Source organism: Phalacrocorax carbo, chromosome 30 (genome assembly GCF_963921805.1).
Source record: "Phalacrocorax carbo chromosome 30, bPhaCar2.1, whole genome shotgun sequence".
NCBI classification, from domain to species: Eukaryota; Metazoa; Chordata; class Aves; order Suliformes; family Phalacrocoracidae; genus Phalacrocorax; species Phalacrocorax carbo.
Window position 1 is genome coordinate 1,155,071 of NC_087542.1, and position 19,966 is coordinate 1,175,036.

Consider the following 19,966-nt stretch of genomic DNA (forward strand, 5'->3'; position numbering starts at 1 on the left):
GGGGCACTGGGAACCATAAATAAATTTATTAATCAATAAATAAAGTTGCTCCAAGCACCAGATAATAATTTAGGGGGGGGAGGGGCCCCCCCAGGCCGGCTGGGGGGGGGCTGGGACCAGCAGGGACCCCCAAGTCTCTGGGCATGGGGGGTCTCCGTGGTCCCCAGTGTCCCCAAAATGGGGATCTGTGAGGTCCATTGGTGTCACCGAGTGTCCAGCACCGAGTCCCCAAGTGGTGCCCAAGGTCCCGTGACGTCCCCAGACCCTCAACATGGGGCTCTGAGAGGTCCCTTGATGTCCCCAACCTCCAAGTGGGGGGAGGGGTGTCTCTGGACCCCACATCTCCAGGCACGGAGGTCTGCAAGGTCCCTTGATGTCCCCAAAGTCCAGGCACGGAGGTCTGCAAGGTCCCTTGATGTCCCCAAGGTCCAGGCACGGAGGTCTGCAAGGTCCCTTGATGTCCCCAAAGTCCCTTGGTGTCCCCAAGGTCCAGGCATGGAGGTCTGCAAGGTCCCTTGATGTCCCCAAGGTCCAGCCATGGAGGTCCTCAAGGTCCCTTGATGTCCCCAGTGTCAAGGCATAGAGGTCTGCAGGGACCCTTGATGTCCCCAAGGTCCCTTGATGTCCCCAAGGTCTAGCCATTGAGGTCCCCAAGGTCCAGGCACGGAGGTCTGCAAGGTCCCTTGAGGTCCCCACATCTCCAAGCATGGGGTTTCCAGCCCCAAATATTCAAGCATAGGGGTCTGCAATGTCCTCTCATGTCCCAAATCTTCAAACACGGAGGTCTTCGAGGTCTCTTGATGTCCCCAGGTTCCACACAGGTGGGTCGCCATCCCCAAATCTCCAGGCGTGGATGTCTGTATGACATCTCCAGGTCTTCGACGTCCCTTGGCGTTCCCGTATCTCCAGGCATGGAGTTGAGCAACGTCACCAGACATCCCCAACCTCCATCCAAGGGGGTGACCAGCCTCCCAAACCCCACTGGTCAACCCCCTGCTCACCCCTTCTGTCACTCCCCGGCGATACGCAGCAACCCCACGAAATTCCCCTCCCGCTCGTCTTGCGCCAGCTGCCACCCGTCCCCGGACACGTTCCTGGACACCTCCAGGCTGAGGACGTCACCGGGTTGGAGCTGCCCAATGGCTTGGGTCAAAGCAGAACGTGCCGGTTTGGATTCTGCCATTTCGGGTAGCGCCAAGGGCACGGCGAGCAACGGGCGCTCGGAGCCGGCGCGTTGGAGCTTGAGGGTGACGGTGCCGGCGGTGCACTTCAGTGCCGTGCAGGTGAGGGCGAACTGGCCGTAGAGGAGGTAGAGGCCACCCGCCGTCACCCGCAGCTTCGTGTCCGTCAGCTCCACGTCACTGCTGAGGAAGACGCCATTGATGCCTTCCTCGTAGCGCCAACTGGGTCCCGACGGCGCCGCCAACGAGCCTGGTGGGGGAAGAAGAGGGGAGAAGGGTGGTGGGTGCTCCTGGGTGGTGATGGGTGCTCCTGATGGGAGGTGGGTATCCCTGAGAGGACATGGGGGTGTCATTGGTGGGTAATGGAGGTCCCTGATGGGAGATGGGGTGACCCCGATGGGAGATGGGTGTCATTGATGGGTAATGGAGGTCCTTGATGGGAGATGGGATGACCCCAATGGGAGATGGGTGTCATTGATGGGTAATGGAGGTCTCTGATGGGAGATGGGGTGACCCCGATGGGAGATGGGTGTCATTGATGGGTAATGGAGGTCCTTGATGGGAGATGGGGTGACCCCGATGGGAGATGGGTGCTCCTGCTCGGTGATGGGTGCCCCCAACAGGAGATGGGTGTCATTGATGGGTAATAGAGGTCCTTGATGGAAGATGGGGTGACTCAATGGGAGATGGAGTGACCCAATGGGAGATGGGTGCCAGTGGTGGGTAATGAAGGTCCTTGATGGAAGATGGGGTGACCCCAATGGGAGATGGGTGCTCCTCCTTGGTGATGGGTGCCCCCAAAAGGAGATGTTGTCATTGATGGGTAATGGAGGTCCTTGATGGAAGATGGGGTGACCCCAATGGGCGATGGAGGTCCTTGATTGGAGATGGGGTGACCCTGACGGGAGATGGGGTCTTTTGCTCGGCAATGGGTGCCCCTGATGGGAGGTGGGGGTGCCCTATGGGAGATGGGGTGGCCTCATTGGGAATGGGAGGGTCCCCATTGGGAAATGGGATGTCTCCAATGGGAAACAGGTGCTCCTCCTTGGTAGTGGGTGCCCTGATGGGAGATGGGTGATGCAGCCCTCCCCCATGCTCCTGGCCATTGCAGCCCACCCAGGGGTACCTGTGGTGGGACCAAGGGACCACAGGGACGGAGGATGCTCCGTGACACCCTGGAGACACGCTGTGACACCCCAGGGACCACAGGGACGGAGGATGCTCTGTGACGCCCTGGAGACCGCAGGGACAGAGGATGTTCCATGACACCCCGGGGACCGCAGTGACAGAGGATGCTCTGTGACACCCTGGGGACACCCCAGAAACCACAAGGATGGAGGATGCTCTGTGACACCCCAGGGACCACAGGGATGGAGGATGTTCCATGACACCCCAGGGACCACAGGGACGGAGGATGCTCTGTGACGCCCTGGAGACCGCAGGGACAGAGGATGTTCCGTGACACCCCGGGGACCGCAGTGACAGAGGATGCTCTGTGACACCCTGGGGACACCCCAGAAACCACAAGGATGGAGGATGCTCTGTGACACCCCAGGGACCACAGGGATGGAGGATGTTCCATGACACCCCAGGGACCACAGGGACGGAGGATGCTCCGTGACACCCTGGAGACCGCAGGGACAGAGGATGTTCCATGACACCCCGGGGACCGCAGTGACAGAGGATGCTCTGTGACACCCTGGGGACACCCCAGAAACCACAAGGATGGAGGATGCTCTGTGACACCCCAGGGACCACAGGGATGGAGGATGTTCCATGACACCCCAGGGACCACAGGGACGGAGGATGCTCCGTGACACCCCGGGGACCACAGGGATGGAGGATGCTCCATGACACCCTGGGGACAGAGGATGCTCTGTGACACCCTGGAGACACTCTGTGACACCTCGGGGACCACAGGGATGGAGGATGCTCTGTGACACCCCAGGGATGGAGGATGCTCCGTGACACCCCGGGGACGGAGGATGCTCCGTGACACCCTGGGGATCGCAGGGATGGAGGATGCTCCGTGACACCCCAGGGACGGAGGATGCTCCATGACACCCCAGGGACCACAGGGATGGAGGATGCTCCATGACACCCCGGGGACGGAGGATGCTCCGTGACACCCCGGGGACCGCGGGGACGGAGGATGCTCCGTGACACCCCGGGGACCGCAGGGATGGAGGATGCTCCGTGACACCCCGGGGACCACGGGGACGGAGGATGCTCCGTGACACCCCGGGGACATTCCGTGACGCCCTGGGCACTACAGCCGCCCTGTGACACCCCCGGATGCTCCAGGCCCGGGATGACGTTTCCTCTCCAAGGGCGGAAGGAGGAACCTGCGTGACACTTTCGAGATGACTGGGCGAGCTGCCTAAGGAAGGACCCCCCCACCCCACACCCTTCCCCGGAGCCCCTCGCCGTGGCCTCAGGCCTGGGGAACTTACCAGCGCTCAGCAGCGCGTGGGCGGCCGTGGCAGCCTGCGAGGGAGAGGAAAGAGAGTGTCAGCAGGCGGGAAGGACCCAAGCTTCCTTGTCTCCCCCCTTGGTGAAGGGGAAGTTGGGTGTCATGTCAGGATTTGGGGACTTTCCAGCATCCCATTGGGTATTTTGGGGGGTCCCGGGGGGAGGGGGTGATCCCTGGATTGGGAGGGGGGAGGCGATTTGGTGCCTCGGGGGATGGGGAAACTGAGGCACAAGGGGGGGGGGGGCCTGATTCATCCTCCTTCCTTCCACCCCAGGTGGATGGACACCCCGTGGATCCCCAGGGACAGGCGGAGGGATGGACAGATGGACAACACCAGGATGTGCGACCTGGATGGATGTATGGACAGACAGAGGGGCGGACACCCAGAAGAATGGGGGAGGGGGGGAAGCCTGGATGGATGGACAACTGGACAGACACCCAGAGGGATGGACAGACACCTTGACAGACCCCCAGATGGATGGCCAGATGGACACTCGAATGGCAGGACACCCAGAGGGACATCTGGACAGACGGACACCCAGGTGGATGGACATCCGGACAGACACTCAGATGAACACCTGGACAGATAGACATGTACACCTGGATGGATGGACAGCCAGATGGACAGACACCTGGACACCTGGAAAGACATGTGGACAGACGCCTAGGCTGATGGACACCTGGACAGACAGACTCTTGGGCAGGAAGAACACCCAGATGGATGAATGCCTGGACGGACACCTGGACAGTCACCCCAACAGACAGACACCTGGATGGGTGGACAGACAGACAACCAGATGGGCACTTGGACAGATGGACAATGGGACTGATAACTGGACACCCAGACAGGCAGACATCCAGGTGGATGGACCCCTGGATGGATGGACACCCAGATGGACACCAGGATGGATGGACGGACAGACACCCAGACACCTGGAGAACCGGACAGACAGACAGCTGGACAAGAGGGACACCTGGACAACCAGACAGACAGACACTTGGATGAGAGGGACACCCGGACAAGATGGACACTTGGACAACCGGACACCGGGAAAGACAGACACCAGGACGACTGGTCAGGCGGAGACCCGGATACCGAAGCAGACAGAAGGACAACCGGCTGGGCAGACGCCAGGACAGACAGACACCTGGACGACCGGACAGACGGCCCCCCCTCCTCCTCCTCCTCCTCCTCCTCCTCCCCCGGTGCCCACCTGCGGCGGGGTCCCCCCACGGAGCACCCCCAGGAGCGCGGCGGCGGCGGCGGCGGCCCCGAGAGCGGCGGCGGCGGCGGCCCCGAGGGCGGCGAGAACCGGGAGGAGGCGGCGGCGGCCCCCGGAGCGGTGCTGGCAGCGGCACCGGCAGAGGCAGGGAGGCGGCGGGGGGTTCTCGGGGTCGGCGAGCGGCGACATCGCGGCGGCGGCCAAGCGGCGGAGCCGCCTTATAGAGGGACCGGTCGGGGCGGGGGGGCTGGGCGGGGACCGGGCGGGGTCCGGGGAGGGACCGGGCGGGGTCCGGGGAGGGGATGGGATGGGGAGGGACCGGGGATGGGGATGGGGATGGGGCGGGGACCGGGGAGGCGGGGAGGGACCGGGGATGGGGATGGGACCGGGGATGGGGATGGGGGGGGCACCGGGGATGAGGATGGGGGCGACCAGGGAGGGACCGGGGATGAGGATGGGGGGGACCGGGGAGGGACCGGGCGGGGTCCGGGGAGGGGGTGGGATGGGGAGGGACCGGGGATGGGGATGGGGCGGGGACCGGGGAGGGACCGGGGACGGGGATGGGACCGGGGATGAGGATGGCGGGGACCGGGGATGAGGATGGGGGGGGACTGGGGGGGGACCGGGGATGGGGATGGGGGGGGGACTGGGGGGGACCGGGGATGAGGATGGGGGTGGATGGGGGGGGCGCGGGGATGAGGATGGGGGGACCGGGGAGGGGCCGGGGAGGGACCGGGCGGGGACAGGGGAGGGGATGGGAACACCGGGGAGGGGACGGAGACGGGGGCGGGGGATGGGGATGGGGAGGGGACGGGGAGGGACCGGGGAGAGGACGGGGAGGGACCGGGCGGGGACAGGGGAGGGGGTGGGGACACCGGGGAGGGGACGGGGAGGGACCGGGAGGGACAGGGGAGGGGATGGGGGGACCGGGAGGGACCGGGGATGGGGATGGGGGGACCGGGAGGGACCGGGGAGGGGGTGGGGAGGGACTGAGGGGAGCCCAGTGGGCCCGGGGTGGGCCCACGGTGGCACCGGGGAGGGACAGACCGACACCGGACACACACACACACATCGCAGCGGGGACCGCGGGGGGAGCACGGGGGGACCAGGCAGGGACCGGGGGTGGGGACAGACCGACACCGGGGGTGGGGACAGACCGGGGAGGAACCGGCGGCACCGGGGGCGGGGGGACCCCGGGGGACCCCGAGAGCTGGAGCAGGGGACCCAGGCGTCCGGGGGCTGCCCGGCCCCCCCCACCCTTGGGTGCCCGGACCCCTTCGCACCCTGGAAGGAGTTGTGGGGTGGGGGTGGGGGGGTGGTGGACCGGACGCCTGGGTCCCTCCCGGTGGTGACGTCACCACGGATGGGAAGTGTCCCCCGCCCCCCACCCCCCCTGGGGATTTCGCCTCCCCCGGCCGTGACGGAATCCCGGAGTTTCCTGTCACGGAGCCGGGGCGGAATTTCTGCCCCCCCCCGGGGGGAGGCGACGGCACCGAGAAGGGTTTGGTCTATTTCTTTGGGGGGGTGGTGGGGTGACACCATCCCTGGGTCCCCAGCACGGCCTGGGGGGGTGGCAGCTTCCCGGACGCCCGGGTTCCCCCCCCCCGTGGATGCGCCCACGCGTGTTTCTGCAGGCGGCTGTGAGCGAGCGAGCCCTTGGGGGCAAAGCCTTGGGTGAGGACCCCCCCCCATGGGAGACCCCCCCCCAGGAAGACCCATGGGACATCCTATGGAAGACCCCCCGCCGTGTGAAATCTCCCAAGTGGGACCCCCACGGGAGACCCCCCCATGGGACCCCCACCTATGTGAAAGCCTCCGAAGTGGGATGACCCCGATGAAAGACACCTCCGCCATGAGAGTTCCCCCCCACCATGGGAGACCCCCCCCCATGGGAGACCCCCCGAAATGGGACCCCACCCGGGAGACCCCCCTCATGGGAGATCCGCCCCATGGGAGACACTCCGCCCCCCCAGGAAGACCCAGAGGACACCCAATGGGAGACAATCCCCCATGGGAGACCCCCCCCAAGTGAGACACCCCCATAGGAGACCCCCCGCATGGGAGACCCCCAAGTGGACCCCTCCATGTGACAATCCCGGGAGGCCACCCCTATGGAAACCCCTCCATGGGAGACAACCCCCCCTAGGAAGACCCATGGGAACCCCCCCCAAGTGAGACCCCCCCCCCCAAGTGAGACCCCTCATGACAAACCCCCCGAAATGGGACACAGCCCCCCCGTGGGAGACCCCCCTAAGTGACACATGCCCATGGGAGGCCCCCCCCCATGTGAGACCCTCCAAATTAGGAGAACCCCCCGATGGGAGACACCCCCCCCCCAGGAAGACCTATGGAACACCCTATGTGAGACCCCCCAAATGGACCCCCCAATGTGAAACCCCCCCGAAAGGGGACGCCTCGGGAGACCCCCTCCCATGGGAGACCCTCAAATAAGACCCCCCATGCAATCCCCCAAAACGCGCCCCCCCCCATGGGAGACACTCCCCCCCGGGAAGACCCATGGGACACCCTATGGGAGACCCCCCAAAATGGGAGGCCCTTCGGGAGACCCCCACCACTATGGAACCCCACCCCCCATGGGAGACACCAACCCCCCCCGGAAGACCCATGGGACACCCTAGGGGAGACCCCCCCCAGGAGACCCCCCGCCATGGGAGACCCCCAGATGGACCCCCCCCATGTGAGACCACCTGAAATGGGACCCTCCTCGGGACACCCCCCCATGGGACACCCCCAAGTGAGACCCGCAAATGAGACACCCCACCCTTCCCCCAAATGACACCCCCATTTAACCCCCCCTCCCATGGGGGAAGCCCCATAGGGGACTCCCTTGCCAGGCCCCGCCCCCGCGCTGTAGCCCCGCCCCTCTCCCTGGGCCTTTGCCCCCGGCGTGTCCGCGCGCCAGCCCCGCCCAATCCCCCAAGGACGAGAGAGGCCCCGCCCCTCCCCGCCAACCGCCAATCAGCGCGCCCCGCTGCGTTTGGGGGCGGTGCGCGGGCGGGTGACGCCAGAGCGCCCGCGGGAGGAGAGGGCGGTGCCGGAAGGTCGCGTCACGTGACTCAGGCGGCGGCGTGGGGGGCCGCTGGGGGGCCGCGAGCTCCCCACTCCCCCCGAGACGGTACGGGGAGGCGTGGTCATGGGTGGGCGGGGCCTAGATGTGTGGGCGGGGCCGCCAGGTGTGGGCGGGGCCGTGAGGCGCAGCGCTTCCGGGAAGGGCAGGTGGTGGCGTGGGGGGGGTCCCGCGGAGGGGGGGGTGGGGGGTGGTCGTGGGGCTGGGGGGGGTCTCGGGGGGGGGACGACACCCGGGGGAGCGTCATGGGAACAGGGGGGTCTCCGGGGGGTGCGTGGGACCGGAGGGACACCCGGGAGGGGTGTGTGGAACAGGTGGTCCCCGTGAGGGGGGTGTCCGCGGGCCTTGGGGGGGGGGGAGTGGGGTGTCTGTGAGGGGGGGTCCCTGGGGTGTCACAGGCACCAGCGGTAGGGGACGCACACTAGGGACAGGGTGGCCATGGAGAGGGGGGGGGACACCAAGGACAGGGTGGCCATGGGGGGGGGACACACCAAGGACAGGGTGTCCGTGGAGGGGGGGGGGACACCAAGGACAGGGTGTCCGTGGAGGGGGGGGGGGACACCAAGGACAGGGTGGCCATGGAGGGGGGGGACACCAAGGACAGGGTGGCCATGGAGAGGGGGGACACCAAGGACAGGGTGGCCATGGGGGGGGGGGACACCAAGGACAGGGTGTCCGTGGAGGGGGGGGGGACACCAAGGACAGGGTGTCCGTGGAGGGGGGGGGGACACCAAGGACAGGGTGGCCATGGAGGGGGGGGACACCAAGGACAGGGTGGCCATGGAGGGGGGGACACCAAGGACAGGGTGGCCATGGAGAGGGGGGACACCAAGGACAGGGTGGCCATGGAGGGGGGGACACCAAGGACAGGGTGGCCATGGAGGGGGGGACACACATGACAAAGCCAGGCCAGGTGTGGCCACAGGGACAAGGAGGACCCTGAGGGTGGAGGGGACAATCGGGACGGGGTGGCCGCAGCGTTGGGGTGCCCGTAAGGACAGGGGTGACCCTGGGGACAGTCAGGAGGGGGGTGGCCGCAGGTTCGGGGTCACCATCAGGACAGGGGTGACCCTGGGGACAGAGGGGACAAGGAACCAGCTAAGACTGAGCTTATCCCCTTCGTCACAGGGACACGTCGTCACCCAGCAGGTACCGCCACCCGCTGTGGGAGGGGGACAACACGCACCCAACCCCAAAACTGCCCCCAAAATGGGATTATTTTGCCCAACTTGAGCCTTTTGGGGTTTTTTTTGTGCCGTTTCACTCTTGCGTTTGCTGTCGGTGAGCTGCGACGCCCACCTGTTGTTTTTTTTTTAAGCCCCAAAAAAGGGGAAATTGGGGTTTGAGGAGAAAATCCAGTGTCTGAATCCGCTCCAGGTGTGGGAAGTGGCTAAAGCCATGCATATTTGGGGGGAAATTAGGCCGGGTTTGGCATTATCCGCCTCTTCCCCTCAGGTCTTTACGCCCGCGCCAAGAATCGCGGCAGACTGACGCCGGGGTGCTGCCGACGCCTTCGTTAGGTGGTAATTATGCAAATGAGCTGGGTTTGGGCTGGCGCCGGGGTTAAGCTGGAGAAATGGTACTGGGTTTAATTCAACTGGGTTCAGTTAAACTCGGTTCAATGAATCGCGTTTGATTCAATGGGGTTTGATTGAAATGGGTTCATTTAAACCCGGTTCAGTAAAACTGGGTTCAGTGAATCGGTTTCAATTAAACGAGGTTTGATTAAACCAGGTTCACTTCACTGGGTTCAGTTAAACTGAGTTCACCGGGTTTGCTTGAAGCGGGTTCAGTTCACCAGGTTCAATTAAATTGGGTTTGATTAAAACAGGTTCACTTAAACTGGGTTCAATGAACTGGGTTTGATTAAAACAGGTTCAATTCACTGGGTTCAGTTAAACTGGGTTCACTGGGTTCAACTGAAACAGGTTCAACTGAAAAGGGTTCGATCCACCAGGTTCAATTAAACCAAGTTCAGTTAAACTCAGTTTGATTAAACCAGGTTCAGTTAAACTCGGTTCAGTTGAAATGGGTTCGATTGAAACGGGTTTGATCCACCAGGTTCGATTAAACCGGGTCGGTTAAACTCGGTTTGATTAAACCAGGTCAGTTAAACTTGGTTTGATTAAACCGGGTCAGTTAAACTTGGTTTGATTAAACCGGGTCGGTTAAACTCGGTTTGATTGGAATGGGTTTGGTTAAACCAGGTTCAATCCACCAGGTTCAATTAAACCATGCTCAGTTCATCAGGTTCAGTTAAACCGGGTTCAGTTCATTGGGTTTGATTAAATTGGGTTCAAATCCCTGGGTTCAATTAAAGCGGGTTCAGTTCACTAGGCTCAGTTAAACTGGGTTCAGTTAAACCAGATCCAGTTCACTGTGTTCAGTTAAACTGGATCCGCTTAATCCAGGCTCAATTAATCCGGATTCAGTTCACCGGGGCCATCCCAGGGTCTGGGGACGGCGGCACCGTGGTGGGTCGGCGCAAACCAACCTCAGGGTTGGTTTTTCCCCCTCCCCGCCCTTATTTTGTCATTTTCATCTTATTTTTTTCCCATTTCACCAACATTTTTCCAGCTTCCCGGCATCCCCATGGATCTCCTTACCGGCATCGGCTGTGCCGGGCTCCTGGCGGCGCTGGCGGCGGCGCTGCTGGGGCTGGCCTATCGCTTGGGGCTCCTCTACCAACTCTGGCACAAGGTAGGCTGAAACGGGTGAAAACACGGCGATTTTGGCACCCCCAAAAAAAAAAAACCCGCTGATTTTCGAAGCGATCCCGGCCGCCGGCTGGGAAAAGGGACGGTGCCGCCGCACGCGTCCTCCCGGTGAACTCCTCGCCGCGTAGGTGGACCCCCGAAGCCCCCGGCACGGCGGTGAGTTGGTGGCGGAGGTGCTGAAGGCGCACGGCGTCCGTTTCCTCTTCGCCCTGGCCGGTGGCCACATCTCGCCCATCTTGGTGGCCAGCGAGAAGGTGGGCATCCGCGTGGTGGACACCCGGCACGAGGCCACAGCCGTCTTCGCCGCCGACGCCGTCTCCAGGCTCTCGGGTGCGGATGCGGAGGGGGGATCCCATGGCCAGCCCCTTCTCCTGCCCCAATGGGTGGAGAACGTTGGGGTGTCCCAACGTGGTGGGGTCCTGGTTGACCTGAGAAGGGTTCGGGGACTTTGTGGGTGCCCAGGGTCCCTCCGTGGTGGGTTTTGCCCCCATTTATCCCCCCCTGGAGCTAATTTGGCAGCTCTGGTGAGGGCAGGAGAAGGCGACCCCATGGCCAGCCCCTTCTCCTGCCCCAATGGGTGGAGAACGTTGGGGTGTCCCAGCTTGGTGGGGTCCTGGTTGACCTGAGAAGGGTTCAAGGACTTTGTGGGTGCCCAAGGTCCCTCCGTGGTGGGTTTTGCCCCCATTTATCCCCCCCCACTGAGCTAATTTGGCAGCTCTGGTGAGGATAGGAGAAGGTTGACCCCATGGCCAGCCCCTTCTCCTGCCCCAATGGGTGGAGAATGTTGGGGTGTCCCAGCGTGGTGGGGTCCTGGTTGACCTGAGAAGGGTTCAAGGACTTTGTGGGTGCCCAGGGTCCCTCCGTGGTGGGTTTTGCCCCCATTTATCCCACCCTGGAGCTAATTTGGCAGCTCTGGTGAGGACAGGAGAAGGTTGACCCCATGGCCAGCCCCTTCTCCTGCCCCAATGGGTGGAGAACGTTGGGGTGTCCCAGCGTGGTGGGGTCCTGGTTGACCTGAGAAGGGTTCGGGGACTTTGTGGGTGCCCAGGGTCCCTCCGTGGTGGGTTTTGCCCCCATTTATCCCCCCCTGGAGCTAATTTGGCAGCTCTGGTGAGGACAGGAGAAGGTTGACCCCATGGCCAGCCCCTTCTCCTGCCCCAATGGGTGGAGAACGTTGGGGTGTCCCAGCGTGGTGGGGTCCTGGTTGACCTGAGAAGGGTTCAAGGACTTTGTGGGTGCCCAGGGTCCCTCCGTGGTGGGTTTTGCCCCCATTTATCCCCCCCCACTGAGCTAATTTGGCAGCTCTGGTGAGGATAGGAGAAGGTTGACCCCATGGCCAGCCCCTTCTCCTGCCCCAATGGGTGGAGAATGTTGGGGTGTCCCAGCGTGGTGGGGTCCTGGTTGACCTGAGAAGGGTTCGGGGACTTTGTGGGTGCCCAGGGTCCCTCCGTGGTGGGTTTTGCCCCCATTTATCCCCCCCCACTGAGCTAATTTGGCAGCTCTGGTGAGGATAGGAGAAGGCGACCCCATGGCCAGCCCCTTCTCCTGCGCCAATGGGTGGAGAACGTTGGGGTGTCCCAGCGTGGTGGGGTCCTGGTTGACCTGAGAAGGGTTCGGGGACTTTGTGTGTGCCCAGGGTCCCTCCGTGGTGGGTTTTGCCCCCATTTATCCCACCCTGGAGCTAATTTGGCAGCTCTGGTGAGGACAGGAGAAGGTTGACCCCATGGCCAGCCCCTTCTCCTGCCCCAATGGGTGGGGGATTTTGGGGTGTCCCAGCTTGGTGGGGTCCTGGTTGACCTGAGAAGGGTTCGGGGACTTTGTGGGTGCCCAGGGTCCCTCCGTGGTGGGTTTTGCCCCCATTTATCCACCCCCCCAAGCTAATTTGGCAGCTCTGGTGAGGACAGGAGAAGGTTGACCCCATGGCCAGCCCCTTCTCCTGCCCCAATGGGTGGGGGATTTTGGGGTGTCCCAGCGTGGTGGGGTCCTGGTTGACCTGAGAAGGGTTCGGGACTTTGTGGGTGCCCAGGGTCCCTCCGTGGTGGGTTTTGCCCCCATTTATCCACCCCCCTGAGCTAATTTGGCAGCTCTGGTGAGGACAGGAGAAGGTTGACCCCATGGCCAGCCCCTTCTCCTGCGCCAATGGGTGGAGAACGTTGGGGTGTCCCAGCGTGGTGGGGTCCTGGTTGACCTGAGAAGGGTTCGGGGACTTTGTGGGTGCCCAGGGTCCCTCCGTGGTGGGTTTTGCCCCCATTTATCCCCCCCTGGAGCTAATTTGGCAGCTCTGGTGAGGACAGGAGAAGGTTGACCCCATGGCCAGCCCCTTCTCCTGCCCCAATGGGTGGAGAACGTTGGGGTGTCCCAGCGTGGTGGGGTCCTGGTTGACCTGAGAAGGGTTCAAGGACTTTGTGGGTGCCCAGGGTCCCTCCGTGGTGGGTTTTGCCCCCATTTACCCCCCGCTGCAGCTAATTGAGCCCCTTGGGTGCCAATCAGGTGACCAACCAAGTGTACCTTGAACCCCCGGCCAACAATCGGGGTGCTCCCCCCGCCTTCCCCCCGTTTCCCCGCAGGTCGCATCGGCGTCGCCGCCGTCACCGCCGGTCCTGGCGTCACCAACACGGTGACGGCCGTCAAGAACGCCCAGATGGCCGAATCACCGGTGCTGCTCATCGGGGGAGCAGCCGCCTCGCTGCAGAAGGTGGCGGGGGACCAAAACTACCCCCTCTCGGCCCTGTTTTTGGGGGTCGAACCCCCCGTTTTGGGGGTTCAGGGCTCATTTTGCCCGTCTCCCACAGGGGCGGGGAGCGCTGCAGGACATCGACCAGCTCTCGCTCTTCAAGACCCTCTGCAAAGCCTGCGTCTCGGTGCGCGTCGTCCGTGACATCGTCCCCACCCTCCGCAAAGCCATCGCCACCGCGCAGTCGGGGACCCCCGGTAAAAATTAAGGGGGGTGGGGGGAGATGGGACACCCCAAAAACACCCCCCCTAGGGCGGTGGGGCGATGGGTTTTAAGGGGGGTTTTATCTCGCCACGGATCACCCGGTGTGGTTCGTAGCGGCGTTTTTGGGTGCTGCTGTTTGAATTGGGGGTGGCGGTGGGGGGTTTAGTCCCCCAAAATTGGGTTTGGGGTGATATCGGGGTCATCCTCCCCCCACCCCCGCCCCCCAATTTTGTAGGACCCGTCTTTGTGGAGCTCCCCATCGACGTCCTCTACCCCTTCCACGTGGTGGAGAAGGAGATCGGTGGCACCAAGAGCGCCCGGGGGCTGCGGGGGAAGGCGGTGCAGTGGTGAGCAGCCCCCCCCCCAATCTCACCCCCAGCACCCTGGGGTGCTGCTGGCACCCCAAGGGGTCCCAGCACCCCAATATCCGTCCCCCACCCCGGTAGGTACCTCCAAAACTACATCCGTAACCTCTTTGCGGGTGCCTGGGAGCCCCAAGACGTGTCCCCGTTGCCCGTGCAGGTGCCGCTGGCCACTGAGGATGAGGTGGGTTTTGGGGGGACCCACCCCCACCCCCACCCCATCCCCCCGCCCCATGGATTGGGGGGTTTGGGGTGTCTGTGGATGGGGGCATCGGCAGGGGGTGCGGGGTATGGGGTGGGATGGGTTTGGGGTGGGCTGAGGTGGGTGTGGGGGGACTGGGATGGGTTTGGGGTTGGTTGAGGCAGGTTTTGGGGTATCGCAGAGCTGGGTTTTGGGGTTAAAGCAGTGGGTTTTGGGGCTCAGCTGAGCCAGTTTTGGGGCTAAGCTGGGCTGATTTTAGGGCTTAGTTGAGCCAGTTTTGGGGCTCTCCTGAGCTGGTTTTAGGACCTGACTAAGCTGGTTTTGGGGCTGACTGAGCCAGTTTTGGGGCTAAGCTGGGCTGATTTTAGGGCTCAGCTGAGCCAGTTTTGGCGCTCTCCTGAGCTGGTTTTAGGATCTGACTAAGCTGGTTTTGGGGCTTAGCCGAGCCAGCTTTTGGGACTGACTGAGCCAGTTTTGGGGTGCAGCAGAGCTGATTTTGGGGCTCAGCTGAGCCAGTTTTGGTGCTCTCCTGAGCTGGTTTTGGGGCTCGACTGAGCCAGTTTTGGGGCTAAGCTGGGCTGATTTTAGGGCTCAGCTGAGCCAGTTTTGGGACTAAGCTGGGCTGATTTTAGGGCTCAGCTGAGCCAGTTTTGGAGCTCTCCTGAGCTGGTTTTAGGACCTGACTAAGCTGGTTTTGGGGCTTAGCCGAGCCAGCTTTTGGGACTGACTGAGCCAGTTTTGGGGTGCAACAGAGCTGATTTTTGGGGCCCAACTGGGCTGGTTTGGAGGCCCAAGTGGGCTGATTTTGGGGCTTAGCTGAGCCAGTTTTGGGGTTTGACAGGGCTGGGTTTGGTGCCCAACTGAGCCGGTTTAGGGGCTGCCTGAGCCTTTTTTTGATGCCTGACTTGAGCTGGTTTTGGGGCTGATCGAGGTGGTTTTGGGTCACAGGTGCAGCGGTGCGCAGAGCTGGTGAGCCGGGCCACGAAGCCGCTGGTGCTGGTGGGCAGCCAGGCCATGCTGCCGCCCACGCCGGCCGAGGAGCTGCGGTGAGACGCTTCGGGGACGGGCGAGCCGGGTTTGGGGACGGGCGAGCCGGGTTTGGGGACGGGCGAGCCAGTCTGGGGATGGTGGAGCCAATCTGGGGGCTGCTGAGTCGGGTTTGGGGACAGTTGAGCTGGGTTTGGGGTCAGATCAGCCAGGTTTGGAGTCAGACGAGCCAGATTTGGGGTCAGATCAGCTGCTCTGGGGACAGATCAGCCATATTTGGGCCTGACTGAGTTCTTGGGTTCAGCTAAGCGAATTTTTGGGGCCAAACCAAGCCAGTCTTGGGCCAAACTGACCCAGTTTTAGGTCCCTGACAGAGAGACTTTTTGGGGCCCCGACTGAGCTGGTTTTGGGGCCAGACTGAGCCAGTTTGGGGCCCTGACCGAGCTGGTTTTGGGGCCAAACTGAGCCAGTTTGGGGGCCTGACCGAGCTGGTTTTGGGGCCAAACTGAGCCAGTTTGGGGGCCTGACCGAGCTGGTTTTGGGGCCAAACTGAGCCAGTTTGGGGGCCTGACCGAGCTTGTTTTGGGGCCAGACTGAGCCAGTTTGGGTTTCCAACTTAAGCCAGTTTGGGAGCCCAACCGAGCCAGTTTTGGGGCCAAACAGAGCCATTTTGGAGCCCAACCGAGCCGTTTTTTGTGCACGCTGACACCCGCCTACCCACAGCGCGGCGCTGGAGGCCCTGGGCATCCCCTGCTACCTGGGGGGGGCGGCGCGGGGGCTTCTCCCCCCCGGCAGCCCCCTCCTCCTACGCCAGAACCGCCGCGACGCCCTCCGTGACGCCGACCTGGTGCTGCTGGCAGGTACCCGGGATGGGGTGGGGGACATAAACACCCCCCACCCCGCTGACACCGTGCGTGTCACCCCATCCTGACACCCTGCGTGCGTGTCCCCGAGGTGCCGTCTGTGATTTTCGCCTCTCCTACGGGCGCCTCTTCGGTCGCCGCGCTGCCGTCGTGGCCGTTAACCGGGACCGGGCGCAGCTTCTCCGTAATTCCGACGTCTTCTGGAAACCCCGGCTCGCCGTGCAAGGTCAGACCTGTCCCCCCACCCTCCTCCCCGGAGCCTCCCCGCTCCCCGCCTGAAATGGGCAGCGTGGGGTGCGATGAGTTGGGCGTTCTCGGCAGGCGACGCCGCCTCCTTCGTGGTGCGGTTGGCGCAGAGCCTGCGGGGCTACTCCTGCCCCAAGGACTGGGTGGAGGAGCTGCGCGAGGCCGATCGGAAAAAGGAGCAGGCTAACCGGTGAGCGCCCGCGGGACGGGGACGGGGACAGGACCAGGTATGGAGATGGGGACGGGGTGGGGACAGGCTCAGGACCAGGTATGGAGACGGGGACGGGGACGGGGACAGGCTCAGGACCAGGTATGGAGATGGGGACGGGGACGGGGACAGGCTCAGGACCAGGTATGGAGATGGGGACGGGGTGGGGACAGGCTCAGGACCAGGTATGGAGACGGGGACGGGGACGGGGACGGGGACAGGCTCAGGACCAGGTATGGAGATGGGGACGGGGTGGGGACAGGCTCAGGACCAGGTATGGAGACGGGGACGGGGACGGGGACAGGCTCAGGACCAGGTATGGAGATGGGGACGGGGTGGGGACAGGCTCAGGACCAGGTATGGAGACGGGGACGGGGACGGGGACAGGCTCAGGACCAGGTATGGAGATGGGGACGGGGTGGGGACAGGCTCAGGACCAGGTATGGAGATGGGGACGGGGTGGGGACAGGCTCAGGACCAGGTATGGAGACGGGGATGGGGTGGGGACAGGCTCAGGACCAGGTATGGAGACGGGGACGGGGACAGGCTCAGGACCAGGTATGGAGATGGGGACGGGGTGGGGACAGGCTCAGGACCAGGTATGGAGACGGGGACGGGGACGGGGACAGGCTCAGGACCAGGTATGGAGATGGGGACGGGGTGGGGACAGGCTCAGGACCAGGTATGGAGATGGGGACGGGGTGGGGACAGGCTCAGGACCAGGTATGGAGACGGGGATGGGGTGGGGACAGGCTCAGGACCAGGTATGGAGACGGGGACGGGGACGGGGACAGGCTCAGGACCAGGTATGGAGACGGGGACGGGGACAGGCTCAGGACCAGGTATGGAGATGGGGACGGGGTGGGGACAGGCTCAGGACCAGGTATGGAGATGGGGACGGGGACAAGGATAGGAATGGGGACAAGGAGAGGATCAGGGACTGGGGTGGGGACGGGGACAAGGATGGGGACGGGGATGGGGCTGGGCTCAGGGATGGGGACAGGGAGGTGCATGGATCTTGTCCTATTTGTGGGGTGGCTCCTCATTCCCAGTCCTTAGGGGGATCCCAGCTCGGGGGTTCCCTCTTCACAGTCCTTGGGGAATCCCAACCCATTTCCAATAAGGGGGCACCCCCATTCCCAGTCCTTGGGGAATCCCAACCCATTTCCAACATCCCCCCCATCCCCATTCTTTGGGGGATCCCACCCACCTCTTTCCTTACCCGGAGGGGTGTGTGTGGGTGTCTCCCCACCCCGAACAGGGAGAAGGCAGCGACCCCCACCGCGCAACACCTGAACCCCCTGGACCTGCTGCACCGCTTGGATGCGCTGCTGCCTCCCGAGAGCCTCCTCGTAGCCGACGGCGGGGACTTTGTGGGCACCGCCGCCTACATCGTCCGTCCCCGGCGTCCCCTCGCCTGGCTGGACCCCGGTAAGGACCCCCCCCGACTCCCCGCCCCACCCCGGGCACGCTGTCACCGTCAGGGACGCACACCCGCGGGTGACGCCACCGGTTGTTGTCTCCGCAGGAGCTTTTGGCACGTTGGGAGTCGGCGGAGGGTTCGCGCTCGGCGCCAAGCTCTGCCGTCCCGAGGCCGAGGTGTGGGGACGCGGGGGGCGGGGGGGGGGCGCCTGGGTGGGGACGGCGGCCACGGTGTCACCCGCGTGGCCTCACGGTGTCTGTCCCCTCCCCGGCGCCAGGTGTGGGTCCTCTACGGCGACGGCTCGCTGGGCTACAGCGTGATGGAGTTTGACACCTTCGTGCGGCACAAGGTCGGACGGGGCTAAAAATGGGGGGGGGAGTGGGGGTCCTGTCCCCGTTCCAGGGTGTCACGGGGGCGCGGTGTCCCCTACAGACGCCCGTCATCGCGCTGGTGGGCAACGACGCGTGCTGGAGCCAGATTTCCCGGGAACAAGTGGCTTTGCTGGGCAGCAACGTGGCGTGTGGCCTCGAGTACCTGGGTGAGCCCTGTGTGTGTCCCCCTCCCCTTTGTCCCCAGATTTGGGGACACCTGGGTGACCCTGTGTCATCCTAGGGTGGGTTGAGCAATGCCTGGTGGCATCAGGTCACCTTGGGGTGGATCAAGACTTGCCTGGTGGCACCGTGTCCCCCTTGGGAGGGTCAGGGAACACCTGGTGGCACCGTGTCCCCCTCGGGAGGGTCAGGGCACGCCTGGTGGCACCGTGTCCCCCTCGGGAGGGTCAGGGCACGCCTGGTGGCACCGTGTCCCCCTCGGGAGGGTCAGGGCACGCCTGGTGGCACCGTGTCCCCCTCGGGAGGGTCAGGCCATGGCTGGTGGCACCGTGTCCCCCTCGGGAGGGTCAGGCCATGGCTGGTGGCACCATGTCCCCCTTGGGAGGGTCAGGCCATGGCTGGTGGCACCGTGTCCCCCTTGGGTGGGTCAGGGCACGCCTGGTGGCACCGTGTCCCCCTCGGGAGGGTCAGGCCGTGGCTGGTGGCACCGTGTCCCCCTTGGGAGGGTCAGGGCTCGCCTGGTGGCACCGTGTCCCCCTCGGGAGGGTCAGGGCACGCCTGGTGGCACCGTGTCCCCCTTGGGAGGGTCAGGGCACGGCTGGTGGCACCATGTCCCCCTCGGGAGGGTCAGGCCATGGCTGGTGGCACCGTGTCCCCCTTGGGAGGGTCAGGGCTCGCCTGGTGGCACCGTGTCCCCCTTGGGAGGGTCAGGGCTCGCCTGGTGGCACCGTGTCCCCCTCGGGAGGGTCAGGGCACGCCTGGTGGCACCGTGTCCCCCTCGGGAGGGTCAGGGCACGCCTGGTGGCACCGTGTCCCCCTCGGGAGGGTCAGGGCACGCCTGGTGGCACCGTGTCCCCCTTGGGGAGGTTGTAGCTCGGTGTCACCCCACCTCGGGCCGTGCCCAGTGCCCCTCTGTCACCCCACTGTCACCCCACTCCCGTGGAGGTGACGGGGCCACCGCCAACTGTCCCCGTCCCTACAGACTACCACGCGGTGGCCGAAGCTCTGGGCGGCAAAGGCTTCGTGGTGGGTCGCCAGGACTGCGAGCGGCTGGACGCCGTCCTCCGCGCCGCGCAGGACGCCTGCCGCCAGGGCCGCCCCGTCCTCATCAACGCCCTCATCGGCAGGACCGACTTCCGCGACGGCTCCATCTCCGTCTAGGGGCGGCGTCCCCCCCCCCCAAAACGTCCCAGCCGGGTCCCCAGCTTGGGGGGGGGACACACACAGACTCAGAGGGAAGGGGTGGGGGTTTGGGGGATGCGTGTGCTGTCCCCCGTCCTAGGGGACATCCACATTCCCCCCACCCCCGGCAATAAAACAGCACCCTGTGCCCACAAGCCCCTACCCCCTGCCATCAATTTGGGTGCTGACACCCTGGGGACCCCCCCCAAGTGGCGTTTTGGGGACTGTCACCCCCCCCTTTGTTGGAGAAGCGCCGCACCTACAACGTGCCAAGCCCAGGGGCGAGTGCAGCTTGTGTCATTTATTGCTGGTGACGGTGACA

At 64.2% G+C, this 19,966-nt stretch overlaps 2 protein-coding genes across 13 annotated transcripts; one reads left to right on the forward strand and one right to left on the reverse strand.

The window, feature by feature from the left end:
* Window positions 1-1,009: 1,009 nt before the first annotated feature.
* On the reverse strand, window positions 1,010-5,117 carry LOC135310105 (uncharacterized). Its single transcript, XM_064437126.1, has 3 exons — window positions 4,869-5,117; window positions 3,635-3,668; window positions 1,010-1,431 (listed from the first exon to the last, which is right to left on the reverse strand). The coding sequence occupies exons 1-3, from the start codon at window positions 5,064-5,066 to the stop codon at window positions 1,010-1,012; spliced, it is 654 nt and encodes a 217-aa protein (XP_064293196.1). The 5' UTR covers window positions 5,067-5,117.
* A 1,190-nt stretch (window positions 5,118-6,307) lies between these two features.
* ILVBL (ilvB acetolactate synthase like) lies at window positions 6,308-19,799 on the forward strand. 12 transcript variants are annotated; one of them, XM_064437181.1, is made up of 17 exons: window positions 6,308-6,378; window positions 9,421-9,485; window positions 10,543-10,665; window positions 10,811-11,012; window positions 13,250-13,377; window positions 13,475-13,613; window positions 13,856-13,967; window positions 14,067-14,166; window positions 15,133-15,230; window positions 15,895-16,031; window positions 16,126-16,260; window positions 16,356-16,470; window positions 17,750-17,919; window positions 18,017-18,087; window positions 18,189-18,260; window positions 18,344-18,449; window positions 19,445-19,799. In XM_064437181.1, exons 3-17 carry the CDS (start codon window positions 10,558-10,560, stop codon window positions 19,621-19,623), a joined length of 1,872 nt encoding a protein of 623 aa, XP_064293251.1. In that variant the 5' UTR covers window positions 6,308-6,378; window positions 9,421-9,485; window positions 10,543-10,557; the 3' UTR covers window positions 19,624-19,799. The 12 variants fall into 12 exon arrangements, with proteins under 12 accessions (XP_064293251.1, XP_064293245.1, XP_064293240.1 ...); XM_064437175.1 differs by having other exon boundaries at window positions 6,309-6,378; window positions 9,421-9,488; XM_064437170.1 differs by lacking the exon at window positions 6,308-6,378 and adding an exon at window positions 7,894-8,013 and having other exon boundaries at window positions 9,421-9,488.
* The last annotated feature ends 167 nt before the right edge of the window (window positions 19,800-19,966 follow it).